The 14,157-nt window shown below is 28.4% G+C and overlaps 1 protein-coding gene across 1 annotated transcript in view; it reads left to right on the top strand.

Annotated features, from left to right (window-relative positions):
• Positions 1 to 12,117: 12,117 nt before the first annotated feature.
• LOC107463183 (isoeugenol synthase 1) overlaps positions 12,118 to 14,157 on the top strand; it is a gene marked incomplete in the record, with an annotated part of 2,950 nt that continues 910 nt past the window's right edge. Inside the window, 3 exon segments of the mRNA XM_021129903.2 lie at positions 12,118 to 12,398; positions 13,374 to 13,508; positions 14,051 to 14,157. Coding sequence (XP_020985562.1) covers positions 12,189 to 12,398; positions 13,374 to 13,508; positions 14,051 to 14,157 — 452 coding nt within the window.

Raw genomic sequence — 14,157 nt, 5'->3', positions numbered from 1 at the left:
ATAGATTAGTGGCCAATATGTTGCATTTTGTTTCGACTTTCGACCCCACCACCAAATTTCTACCAACTTGTCTTGCTAACATCATGGGGTTAGACAGAGAAGGTTAGTGAATGCTCGCATTGCTATATATATATATATACACACACACTAAGGTTGCGACTGTTTATGAGAACCGGACAAAACAAGACACTAAAAATAAGACATAAATGATAGAGATATAAAATTTATATTCTTGTATTTTGTTTGGTGATAAACTAGAACAAATAATAAAAATCTAATTTATTCTCATTTTTTTTCATTCAAAAAATTTGAGACGAAAAATATAATAATAAAAAATATAATTATGAAAAATTAACAAGAATAATAAAAATAAAATAAAAAATAATTTGTTTTCCTTGTTAGCGTCTCTATATTCTTTCTGTCAGGATGGACATAAAATATACTAATTCATTATCTTTGGACACATTATCTCTGTCCATATCTCTTCTGTCAAATACGATTTTATATTTATGTGTCTCTATCTCAATATCATATATATGTAAACAAACGTAATCTAAACACCTATTTTTATATATCCTCCTTTTATTTCACCTTTTCTTTTCTTAAAAAGAAATAATAAGGTAGAAATTTCAATTAAAAGAAGTTAGAATCACAATCACAAGAAGAAAGAAAGAAAGAAAGAATACTTGAGAACTTTGTGTGGTGTCAAATTTAGGTATTAAACATAGGTGTATAACATTATTCCTTTTTATTATTATTTAGAAACCTGTAGGTGTTTATGTATTCGATCTATGTATTGTATTGAAAACAAGTATTGTCGAGTATTTTAGTAGATGAGATGTATGAATAATTGAATACCTTAAATTTATTTTAAATATATTTTTAAATTTATTATTGAGATAAAAATCAACATCAGGATAAAGATTACCATAACGAACCCTTTTCATCATTACCAACGACCACAAACAACTTTTAAAATCCTATTTTTAGCAATAATTTTGCAATTATTTTTCTCCAACAAACCTATAGAGATAAGATTTTTTTGCAAATCAGAAATATATTTCACATCTTTTAAAGTTCTTACAATTCTATCATGCATCTTGATTCTTATAGTATCTACCTCTATAGTTTTCCAAGGATGATTGTTGCTCATCAAAATTGTGCTGCCATTAGTGCTTTGATAGGTATTAAACCACTTTATATTTGGATACATACGGTAAAAAGCTCTAAAATCAAGCATCCACTTACCGGATATCTCATAAGAATCATCTATTACACAGTAACAATCTTCATCATCATTTGAGACGTAACTTGCTTCTTATTTTTCTTTTGAGTTGTCATTATTCTATTTCTTGGAATTTATCTTCTTATTGGGACAATTTGCTTTAAAATGTCCAAGCTCACCACATTTAAAGCGTGTTCTCTCTGCGTGACGTCTAGATTTTAGCCTAGACTTTCCATACTTACCTTTTCCTCTTTCATTACTCCTCCCTCTAGCTGCAAACAATCTTTGTGTTTGATCATTATATTCTCTTCCATTTGAAGACGACATTATACTCGTAGCAACTTTACGTAGATCATCCGCTAAAAGTGGTGCTCTCGTCTCATCCATAGTCAGAGTGTCACCCACCAGCATCAAAGTATGCAACAGATTTTCATAGAACTTCGGTAATGAAAGTAATAATATGAGTGCCTGATCCTCATCATCAATCTTCACATCTATATCCTTTAAGTTTGATATAATCCTATCAAACTTATTGATATATTCTTGGATTGAGGTGCCTTCCTCCATCTTGCATGTATACAATTTGGATTTTAAGTAGATCCTGTTAGTTAGAGTATTTGTCATGAAATTACTCTTTAACTTTAACCAGACGCCTGCTGCAGTTGCTTCTTCATTCACCAAGAAAGCAACATTCCTCTCAAGACATAAGATTATCGCAGCCCGCGCTTTAAGATCTAATTCTTCCCAATCCTCATCCTTCATATCCTTTGGCTTTTTTTCTTTTTCCACCAGTGTCTTGCGCAATTTCTGTGATATAAGAAAATTTTTCATCTGCATCCTCCAATAGAAAAAATTATTTTTTCCATTAAACTTCTCGATTTTATATTTGCCTACTTTAAAATTTTCACTAGTAGAAGCCATTGAATTCAAACTTGAATTTTACTACTCAAATAATGAATAATATAATATTGGCTCTTGATACCAATTGTTGAGTCTATAGTAGAATTTGAACTTCTAATAGATACAAAGTAATATGAAATTAAACACTATCCACAATGTCAATAATGCACTAATTATAACAAAGCCAATATGAAAAAATATGATGTGATTACTCTATATAATATGAAGTGAATTAATTTTCTTTTCTTATTTTTTGATGATGTTTTAATTACAATGCTACATAAATATATATAGTATCATCTATGCTATAATTTCAATGAACAAAAATAAAACCTCCTATGAAAACTTCCTACAAGTTTTTTCCTATAAAAACTCCCTGAAAATCTTATTTTACTCCCTAAATTTGCTCTTAGCCTTCTTGTATTCTCACAGAACGGTTGATAATCGTTTATTAATATTAATAATAATATTAATAATATTAATAAATATTAATTAATCAAATTCATAAATATCTTTTAATCTCCCACTATTTACAAAATTTTAAATATCATACAAGTATATACAAAAATAATGTGTCACTAAAATTAATACTCTTTAGTGATAATTTTAATGTTCTAAAGAAGTAATAGATGTCTAATCGATCAAACTTATACTCCATATGCTAGTGTCAAAAATCACACACATTACTTATACCCTTTAAGTTCAAGAATCTATAATTGTAAACATTTATATAGCCTTGTACTCATCCTAGTTTCATGAATATTTACAAGAATAAAACTTCTAAAATTCTCGATTAGAACGGCACCACTCCTATAAATATAGGTGAAATCTTTTGATAAATAATATCATCATTCCATTAAGAGTTTTAATTCACCATACTAATTTATTGTAAATAACACTAAATCCTATACCTTGGTGCTCCAATTGTTAAATAACTTGTTATTACTCATTAAACCTTGAAACTAGTGGTCTACTAGAATAACGTTGGGTTTCCATCATTTAATAATAATAAATTTTAATCCCATTTTAGCAGTAGTCTCTTTGATTTTATCTCATAACAAATCTTTAGTCAAAGGGTCTGTTAGATTTTTTTGAGATCTTACATAAGTGATGGTAATTATACCATCATCTATTATATTTTTTTTTACCTCACAAACTCATGTCTCAAACTTATATGTCTAGACTTTCTATTATAAATCTTATTATATGCTCGAGACATGATTGATTCACTATCACAGAAGATTAAAACGGCTATCGTCAACTATGGCCACAACTTTATATCATATAACAAATTTCTTAACCATTTTGCTTCTTTATCTGCGGCTGATAAAGCTACAACTCAGCCTCCATAATAGAATGTGTAATACATGTTTGTTTCTTTGAGGCATAACTTATAGCTCCACCATCTAGGCTAAAAATCTATCCTAAAATAGATTTGTTATCACTAAAATTTGTAATCCAACTTGCATCAGAATAACCTTTTAAAACTGTGGAATAGTCACTATAATGTAATTCCAAATTTATGGTTTTTTTGAGATAACCAAGAACTCTTGTTATAACTTTCCAATGTTGATTGCTAGGTTTTTCCTGTAAACTTTGATAATTTACAGATAGTAAATGCTATATCAGGCCTAGTACAATAGACTTCCTATAACACTAGCATATTCTAATTCTGCTATAGGTCTTCTCATGTTTTCTTCTAATTTAAAATTAAAATCATAAGGTGTATTGGATTCTTTAACTCTGAGATGATTAAATTTTTTCAATACCTTTTTTGATATAATGAGATTGATTTAAAGTAAAACCAACTTCATTTTTATGCACCTTTATGCCTAATATTGTGTCAACTTTATTTAAATCCCTCATCTTGAATTTTGAAGTTAGATACTCCTTCGCTACACAAATTCCTTCTAAATTTGTTCCGATGATCAACATATCATCAATATATAGACAAATGATTATTCCATAATCTTTAGTAAATTTTGAGTAAATATATTTATCCGTACTATTAAGTAAGAAGCCATTTGATAATACACTAAATCAAACTTTTCATACCATTGTTTAGGCGCTTGTTTTAGGCCATACAAAGATTTAACTAATTTATAAATTTTCTTTTCATTTTCGGATAGCACATAGCCTTCCGATTGCTCCATATAAATTTTTTTATTAAGATCTCTATTTAGAAAAGTTATTTTAACATCCATTTAATGTATATGAAGCTTTTGAATGGATGCTAATGTTACAAGAGTCTTAATAGAAGTCATTCATGCCACAGATGCATAGATATCAAAATATTCTAGACCTTCTTGTTGGCTAAACCCTTTGGCCACTAACCTTACTTTAAAGATTTGTAATGAACCATCAGTGTTATACTTTCTTCTAAATATCCACTTACATCCTATAGGCTTTGATCTTGGAGGTAAATCAACCAAGACCCAAGTATTGTTTGATAATATTGAGTCCATTTCATCGTTTGTTGCTTCTTTCCAAAAAGCAAAATCTCTTGAAGTCATAGCCTCTTTGAATATTTGAGAATCACCCTCTATATTCATCACAATAGAAATTTTATTTGTCACATAATTCCTAGTTTCTTCTACCAAAAAGGTGATAGTTTGAGAAGAAATAAAATCTGGACCCAAGTCATTTTTTTTCTCATTCTGAAACTCTTCCTTGGTTCAATTAATTCTGTCACTTAGACGTTTATTATTTTGATTATTTATTTCTTGTGAAACATTAATTTCATTTGGGGATATTCTAAACTAGAAGTTGAATCATTGATAAATTTATTTTCAATAAATTCTACATTTCTTGATTCAACAACTACATTATACACTAAGTCTAATATTCTATATGCTTTAGAATTTTGAACATATCCTATAAAAAATGACTTTTATGGCTCTTGGCCCCAATTTGGTTCTTTTTTTTATCAGAAACTCGATAAAAGGCTAAACACCCACACACTTTCAAATAATTTAAATTAGGTTTTCTTCTTTTCTAAATTTCTTAAGGAAAAATATTTCTATGTCTTGATGGTATTCTATTATGGATATGACATAATGTCAATAATGCTTCATCTCACAAATTGTAAAGTAATTTTATATTTAGTAACATTGAATTAACCATATTTACTAATGTACGATTTTTTCTTTTGTTGCCATATTGGGTTCTGTAACCGTGCCAATATGCAGATTTTGTACTTTTTCTACAACCATAGCAATTAGATCTTTCTCTTACAGTAAGTTGATTTTTGATGCTTCTTTTTTTAGATGTCTACATTCTTTAATGTAATGTCCTTTCTTGTGACAATGATAACACTCTCTTTGTCTCTTCTTGTCTTGCTTTGAATCTTTTGATAACTTTTTTTTATTGGTTTGTCTTCACCAATATGATTCACTTTAGAACTTTGAGAGAGATACACAACATCATATTTTCGAGTTTCTTCCTCTATACGTATATGCCTTAGTAATTTCTCAATTGTGAAGTCCTTACCAAGATGTAAAAGTTTCTTCCTAGAACCATTCCAAGATAAAAAAAAAATTAAAATAATTATTCTAACTTGTAATGATTCAGGGATCACCACTTGTAGATCACAAAGTCTACTTACAAGAATTTTTAATTCATGAATTTGATCCTTAATATAATAGGCATGGTATCCTTCATAATAAATTTGAAATATTTCATCATAATAAACTTATCTATTCTTTATCGTTCAATGTTGTACTTTTTTTCCAAAGACTTCCAAATCTTCAATGATGATTGAATTGACATGTAGAGATCATAGAGTCGGTCGGATAAAGTGTTGAGAATATGACTTCGACATACAAAAGTATTTTCATCCCATTTCTTCTTTAATTGAGTAATCTTTTTCTTCTCTTCCGGTGTGGCATTTTCAGTGGCATCGACAATTAGTGTAGTCTTTGAGTCAATCACATATATAAGATTGAGAACTGAAAGAAGAAACATTATCTTTTCTTTTCAACGGTTGAAATTTGTTCCATCAAAGTGATCCAATTTGACAAACTCATGATTCATGACTTTGAACGTGGTGTTTTGATCTCGAGCCATCTTCAAATATCTCTCTAAAATTGTTGTATATATGAAGATGATTTCAAGGCATGATTAGTTCACTTTCTTTAGAGAGATATTTGTCCCCACACTTAATTGATGTAGGGTTGCTAATAATACTTTTCCAGGATATAATAAAATCTAAAAATTTATTAATTAGCAATAGTAATATTCCAACTCAGGACAAGATGAAATTGTTGAAGAAGCACATCTCAAGATGAAATAAGGAGGTTTTTGAGAACATCAATGCAAGGATAAACAAATTTGAAAAAAAAATAGTCAAAGTGGAGATCAAGTTAGAGAGACGGGAAGAGGTACAGATCAATCTGAGTAGAAGGAAGGCATTGACGGGTCAACTAGAGTTATGGTATAAGAGAAAAGGGGAATATTGGAAGCAAATGTCAAGGGAGAAATATATTAAAGAGGTGGATAAAAATTCAAGATATTTTCACATTATGGCAATAATTAGAAATTGAAGAAAACATGTTGCGGAGCTAAGATGGGGTGATCGAAGGATAAGGGATCATAGAAGAATCAAACAAGAAGCTTGAAGGTTCTTTATAAACTTATACCACCAAGAGGTTATGCCAGAGATAAATATCAAGGAGGGGTTGATGAGTAGAATATCTAGTAAGCAGACGGATGGGATTGAAAAATAACCCACAATGGAAGAAATCAAAGAAGCGGTCTGGAGTTGTGACTCTACAAAGTCACCTGGTCCTAATGGTTTCAATATGTACTTTATTAAGAAAACTTGGAAAATTATTAGAGGAGAGTTTAGTGAATCAGTGATGGGTTTCTTTAGATCAAGCTTCTTACCAAGATCGCTAAACATAATTTGGATCACTTAGCAGTAAAAGTGGACGTCCGAGCGAGATAAAAGAGTTTCGATCTATTAGTATGATTGGAGGCATATATAAAACCATTTCAAAAATTCTGATAAAAAGGATGAAGGCGGTGTTAGAAAGTTTAGTGGGTGAAGTTCAAACAGCTTTTATACAAAAATAGACAAATCTTTGATGGAGTTCTTATTGCGTGCGAAACAGGTGCATGGCTGAAAAGGAAGAAAACAAAGGAGATCATTGTGAAGTTAGATTTTAGAAAAGCGTATAACATTGTTAGATTGAGCTTTATTGATCATGTTCTTGAACGCATAGGATTTGGTGCCATTTGGAGGAGATGGATACAAAAAGTATTCAAAACAGCAACAATGTCAATACTTGTCAATGAAAGCTCAATTGAGCCATTCCAAATGAGGAGAAGAATGCACTAAGATGACCCTATCTTACCCTTCCTTTTCGTTTTAGTAGCTGAAACGTTGAATAGAATGTTGTGCTTGACAAGGGAAAAAGAGTTCATTAATGACTTGGAAATTGGGAAAGAAAAATTTATCTTGTTCCATCTCCAATTCGTTGATGATATAGTGTTGTTTTGTCATCCTGATCGTGATACTTTAGAGAACTATAGGAGAATTCTTGATTGCTTTGGTATGATATTGGGTTTGCAAATAAACTATCATAAATCTACTTTGATCCCGGTAAATATGGTGGTATCGAAAGTAAAACTCTTTGCGGACGAAATGAGGTGTTCCGTGGACAAATTACCTGTAATTTACTTGGGCATCTCTCTGGGTGTTAATCCAAAGAAGTTAGCAACTTGAAAATTGGTGCTGAAAAATATAGAAAAGAAATTATTCAAATGGAAGGCAAGGCTTCTATCTAGAGCTGGAAGGCTGACAATGATTAAAGCGGTCTTAAATAATCTCCCAATATACTATTTGAGCCTCTTTAAGATGCCCAAAGCAGTGAAAAAAAAATAATTACACTCCAATCAACATTCTTTTGGAATGAGAAGGATGGTAAGAAGAAGATACCAACAATCAGTTGGAGTCAGATTCAAAAATTAAAAGAACGTGGAGGTTTAGGAGTGGAGGACATTGCTATAAAAAATGCAGCGTTACTTTTCAAATGGTAGTGGAGATATGTGGCGGAAGATAAACCCTTACAGAAGCGGATCGTGGTTTCTTGCAATGATATGAAGCTAAATAATCTCTTCATAACTTTAAGGTCCCAAAAAACTCTGTTGGACCATAAAAAGACATAATTAATAGGATAAAGCAAAATGTCCCTATGAAAACTATTGCGGATAAATTTTTGAGACTCTTCGTCATATCGAGTAACAAGAATGATGTGATTGCAAATTGTAATTTTTGGAATGGTCTCTTATGGAATTGGAGCCTTCGGTAGAGGAGGAATTTTTTTGAGTGAGAGCATAAACATTGTGGGAAATTACATTCTTGTTTACAAAATATTTTCTTAAATGTAGATACAGAAGATAAAGCGATGTGAATGTTCACAACATATGGAAGCTTCACTATCAAGTCAATGATAAATGTTACAGAGGGGAAAAATTTTTGGTTTTTTCAAATTTAAACACTTCTTTGATAATATATGGAGAGGAGTTGTTCCCTCAAAGGTGAAAATGATGGCTTGGTTTGTGATTTTGAGAAGGCTGAACACACAAAAAGGTTAGCAAGGTTGAATATTATAAGAGAGTGCGAGACTATTTATGGGCGGTGTGAACCACATGAAAAAAACGAAAATCATCTCTTTATTCATTGTAAGTTGGTGAAATTTTTATGAAAAAAATTATTATTTTTCCAATAAAAATATAACTTATTTCTGTATACTCTTGTGTATTCCTATGTACTTTGGAGACGATGATAATGGTTGTCATTATTCATTGTAAAACTTAAAAATTTGAGTTAGCCATTTTTTTTATAATTTGAAGGGAGTTCGCCGGATTTAGGCGAACTTTATAAAAAAAAATATAGAGTTGGTCGGAGGTGTAGCAACTTGTTCTGAAAAAAATCGTATTTAAAAAATTAGTTTAATAATTTGGAAAATAATAATTTTCTTGTTTTATTTCAAAAAAACAAAACCTCTTTTATAGTAACTAAATTTTTTCCTTTACAAAATTAGTTTAATATGTTTTAACATTATTCATATATTAGTAATATTTTTTTTAATTCACACAAAAATATAGAATAAAATAAAAGTAAAACCAAACAAAATTCGATAGAACATATATATACTCATGTTTTTTTGTTATTTCGAAGAACATTATTTTTTTAGTTTATCTTTTTATGTTTTTATTAGATTTAATCATATTTATGAGATTTTTTTATTCTTTTATTTTTATTATATTTAATATTAAATTTTGAATACTAATTTTTAATACCATGAAGAGGATGATAATATGAGTGATTGATATCTGAAATATATGTTTTTCTGATTTAGATTAAGAAATTTTTAGATAAATTAACGAGTACATTTGATTTTATTCATAAAATTTGATCTTTTTAAAGGCTTTTTTGTTTAGTTTAATTATTTTTTTTAATTTTAGTTTGATTACATTTATGGACAAGTATTTTAATAATAAATATTTTTTTAACTCTTTTATGGTAATTGACTTTTTCATAACTTTATTATGTGTTTATAATTTCAATGATGTAATATGAGAAAAATGATTATGATAGTCTAATATAGAAAGGAGATCGAATACAATTTATTTTCTAAAATATTTATATATTAAATAGCAAATTATTTTGTATGAAAATTATTTGAAATATTATATTAAATTTGTAGAAAATCTGTGCAAAAATATTTTTTTGTTTTGTATGAGATTTGTTTTAAATACATAAATTATTTTAAATTAAATTTGTCTGAAATTTAATTAAAAAAAATATTTGATTTGTCTAAAATTTTTTCAACAAAATCTGTTATATTTGACTAAATTCATTAGAAATTTGTCTGAAATGAAGTATATTTTTTGTTTGAAATTTATCTAAAATAAAATCTTTTTACGTTTGAAATTTGTCTGAAATATATTTTTTTATGTTGACTAATCTGTCTAAAATTCGTCTAAAATACATCATAATAGTTAGAAATATAACAGATTACCTATTCAAAATCTGTCACAAAATCGTCAAAAAAAATATAAATTAGCAACAAAGCTTTTTAGGACAAAAAAATTCATCCTAATTTTATTTTTTTTAAAAAATTGTCTCTAATTTATTCGAAATTTATTTTAATTTCTTCTCAAAATCCATATGAAAAAATCCTATTTCTAGTAGTGACCATAACAATAACTCCACTTTCTTCATTAATTTTGGCAACGTAACAATAACTTCAGATATAGCTGGCTGGACCATCTCATCCTTTGTTCTAAGAGGTGGCAAAGCGGGTCGACTCGTTCCAACCCGTCTCGTCCCAAAAATGAGGCGGACTGTCCCACCCCACCAACTAAAATGGGTTTAAAATGTTAGCCCGCCTTTCTTTATGGCGGATTGGCGGGTTGGTTGGCTAGCCCGCTTTGACTTTTTCACATAATTTGAACATATATACGAAATTGTAAAATAAAATAAATAAAGTTAATAACTAAAAGAAGAATGAAAACAAAAAATGAAAAAAAAATGTTTAAAAATTCTATAATTATTAATTTTATGATAGTAATTACTCTTTTATTTAATAAAAATAAAATAAAATCTTCGGCCCGCCCCGCCCCGGCAAAACCTGCAGATTTAGCGATTTTTTTAAATTTGACAACCTCCAAATTCTAATCCAACCCGTCTTTTTTAACGGATTCAGCGGATCGACCCGATGATTTCGGCCCGTTTTACCATCCCTAGTTCTAATAACTTAGTGTGAATATATACGATGATATACGATATTGTTTTGTGACGTCACACTTTAGTCAGTTTTCTTATTTAGATGATTATTTAAAATTTTTAATTTAATTAACTGAAAATATAGAATAATGTCATCCTGTTAGTTAATTCAAACTTCTATTCAATTTATTTTCTCAAATCTGCCATCATAGTTTTCAGGTTTAAATAATAATGATCAACATTGCTATTAAAACAACTCCTAATTATCGCATCCGGGTGAAATCTGCATTATGGAACACCTTTATTATTATTATTATTATTATTAGTGTTATTATTATTCAAATTCAAATTCAATAATTGATGCTCAAACATGAGGAACACATGCATGATAATAGAGAAGTACTTTGATGACGAGTGGTGTATATATGCCCATTTGGCAACAAAGAAAATATCTATTGCTGTTATATTTCTAAATAAAGAAAGAAGTAAATATTTTATATGTTTTTGAAAAATATTTAATCTTAATGCGTCATTCTTTCATCTTTTTCAACTAAAATTTACGGAATCTTTTTCAAGATCAAATAATAGCTATCCAATGGAGTGAATGGACAAATGTTGCAAAGTAATATATATTAGTATATTAAGGACCAATTAAACCCTAGAAATCCTTTTATATTTGACTATTAACTCTTTTTAAATCATAAAAGTTCAAGTAAAACAAAATCATTTATTTTCATTAAAACTCAAATTGATATATAATCTTGACGTATTTTTTTTATTATTTTAACCAATATCGAGATCATGGTGTATGAATTAAATAATATAATATAAAATAACTAATATAATAATTATACTTATTATATATAAAAGCTCATTAAGTAAACTAAAAAATAAAATAAAATTTGACAATTTAGTTATTGTCTTCTCACCAACACAAGTTGGCACTGATAGATGAGGGGCTGTGACCTTAAACTGTTTTTTTTCTTGTTTGATACTCACTGAAGGATGATAATGGAATTTGTTTGCTTGGGAGAGTCACCCACTTTATATCTCTATAATATCCAAAAGATTAGTCATTGAACTTTCGACCTGATAAATACCTTAGTGCAAACAAAAAAAAAAGTTATTGTCTCCTCCAAAATCATATAATATAATATATTTCACACCATTTGTTGACCACCATGCATATACCTCATTTTCTATAAATAGGACTTCGTTCTTTCCATGAGAATCATCTATCTATAATCAGAGAGATTTTCAGATACCTTAAGCAGCAATAGTATTATTATTGGTGAAATCAAATCAAGAAGGTATAATTAAAGAGGAGCCATGGTTCTTATTAATTATGATGATAATGAGAAGAAAAAGAACAAGATCCTCATCTTTGCTGCAAATGGGTATCTTGGTAAATTCATAGTGAAGGCAAGCCTTTCCATGGGTCATCCAACTTATGTTTATGTTCGTCCTTCCAAACCAAACGATTCTTCCAAGCTTCAAGTCCTCAAGGATCTTCAATCCTTGGGTGTCACCATATTCCAAGTAATTAATAATTTAATGTATATAATCTTAGATACATATAATATTTTTTGGTTTTCTAAGAGCATCCTCTTCTTTGTTATTACTTCCTTTTTGAGCGTCGACCAATTAGCGACGGTATAAAGTGTCACTATTATTGATAGTGAGAAAATTTTCCTTCACAAAATTTACTTACGTACTCTTTTAATTGGCATACATGATCTTTCAAAGACACTGGTCCTAGTGGTTTTTTTTTTTTTTTCTAAAATTAAGAGTGAGATTCGAATTCAAGACTTTTAAATAAGGAGAAGAGACTATACCATATTATTATTTAAATTATAATTCGTTGACATTTTAATGTGTTTTTGCTATTACGTAAATACGCTAAATATTAATTGATTATTTACACTCTATATGGTCTTCAATATTGGTTTATTTTTTTAGTTGAATTATATGCATATGTTAATAATTATACACTACAATAAAAATTATTTTTAGTGATAAATTTTTAATAACAATAACATAATATATAATTATTATATGTCTATTTAACTTATATTTTTACGATAATTATATATTTGTTATTATTATATATACAATAATGACAATTATATATATACCTTTTGTAGTTATTAAAAAAAATTATTAGTAATTATATAATTGACACTAGAATCTTTTAGCAACAAGGATAAGACGAATAATATTTATTTATCAGTAAATATATTAGTAGTTATTTTTATTATTATTATTAAAAGTGATTTTTTTAGTAGTAATATCTTGTACTTATAATTATTCGCTTATTTTAGTTTTAAAAGGAATACAAATAATTTACATGCACTTTATCACGCATTTTATGTTGAGAACCGAGCAATTTTTTTAAGAAGTATGAACAGAAATCAGGCAGAATATTTACTCTATTGTTTGTTGATTAAGTCACCTCATTTTATTATTGTATGGTAATAATGAATTGAATGGTGAAATAATTAATAATAATAATAGGGTGAGCTTGATGATCATAAGAAGCTTGTGTCGGCTCTAAAAGAGGTTGATATTGTCATTTCCACTTTGGCCGTTCCACAACATTTAGAGCAGCTCAAGATAATTAGAGCTATCAAACAAGCCAATAATATTAAGGTGACTCTCTCTCTTCTCTAAATACACTCAACAAGAAATGATGATATATATTTAAACTGTTTATGATGATGTCCACTATTTTTGGTGTGGACTCCACCCCACATTATTAGAGTTTATTTTTTTAATTTCTTTTTCTCTCATATATTCTTAATCATTGCTATTTTTGGTCATTATCTCCTCTATATGCATAGGTGTTCATTAGGTTTTAGCCTTTTAAGTGTTATCCATTAAAGATAGTAGTTGTTATAGTGTTTAAAAGTGTTTCTCTAATTTATTAAAAATTAATATTTAATTTTATAAATATAAAAATAAATAATTATTAAATATTTAAAATTTATCATAAAAATAAACTAACTAAAAGTTAAATATCAAATTATAAACACCATAGAATTTATCGTATTACAAAGAGTTCACATAGCAAAACATATATTAGATAAAATTTTATAATTTAACTCAATTTTAATTATTTTAAAAATATTGTAATTAAGTATGTATTATTAGAATGTACCTAATAATAACATTTATATATATATGTGTGGCAGAGATTCATTCCATCAGAATTTGGAAATGAAGTTGATAGAGTGAGTGGGCTTCCACCATTTGAGGCAATTCTTGAGAACAAGAGGAAGATAAGAAGGGCAATTGAGGA

The sequence above is a fragment of the Arachis duranensis genome, chromosome 8 (genome assembly GCF_000817695.3).
Source record: "Arachis duranensis cultivar V14167 chromosome 8, aradu.V14167.gnm2.J7QH, whole genome shotgun sequence".
NCBI classification, from domain to species: Eukaryota; Viridiplantae; Streptophyta; class Magnoliopsida; order Fabales; family Fabaceae; genus Arachis; species Arachis duranensis.
The sequence above is the reverse complement of the archived record's forward strand: the minus strand, read 5'-3'. Positions and strand labels throughout refer to the sequence as shown.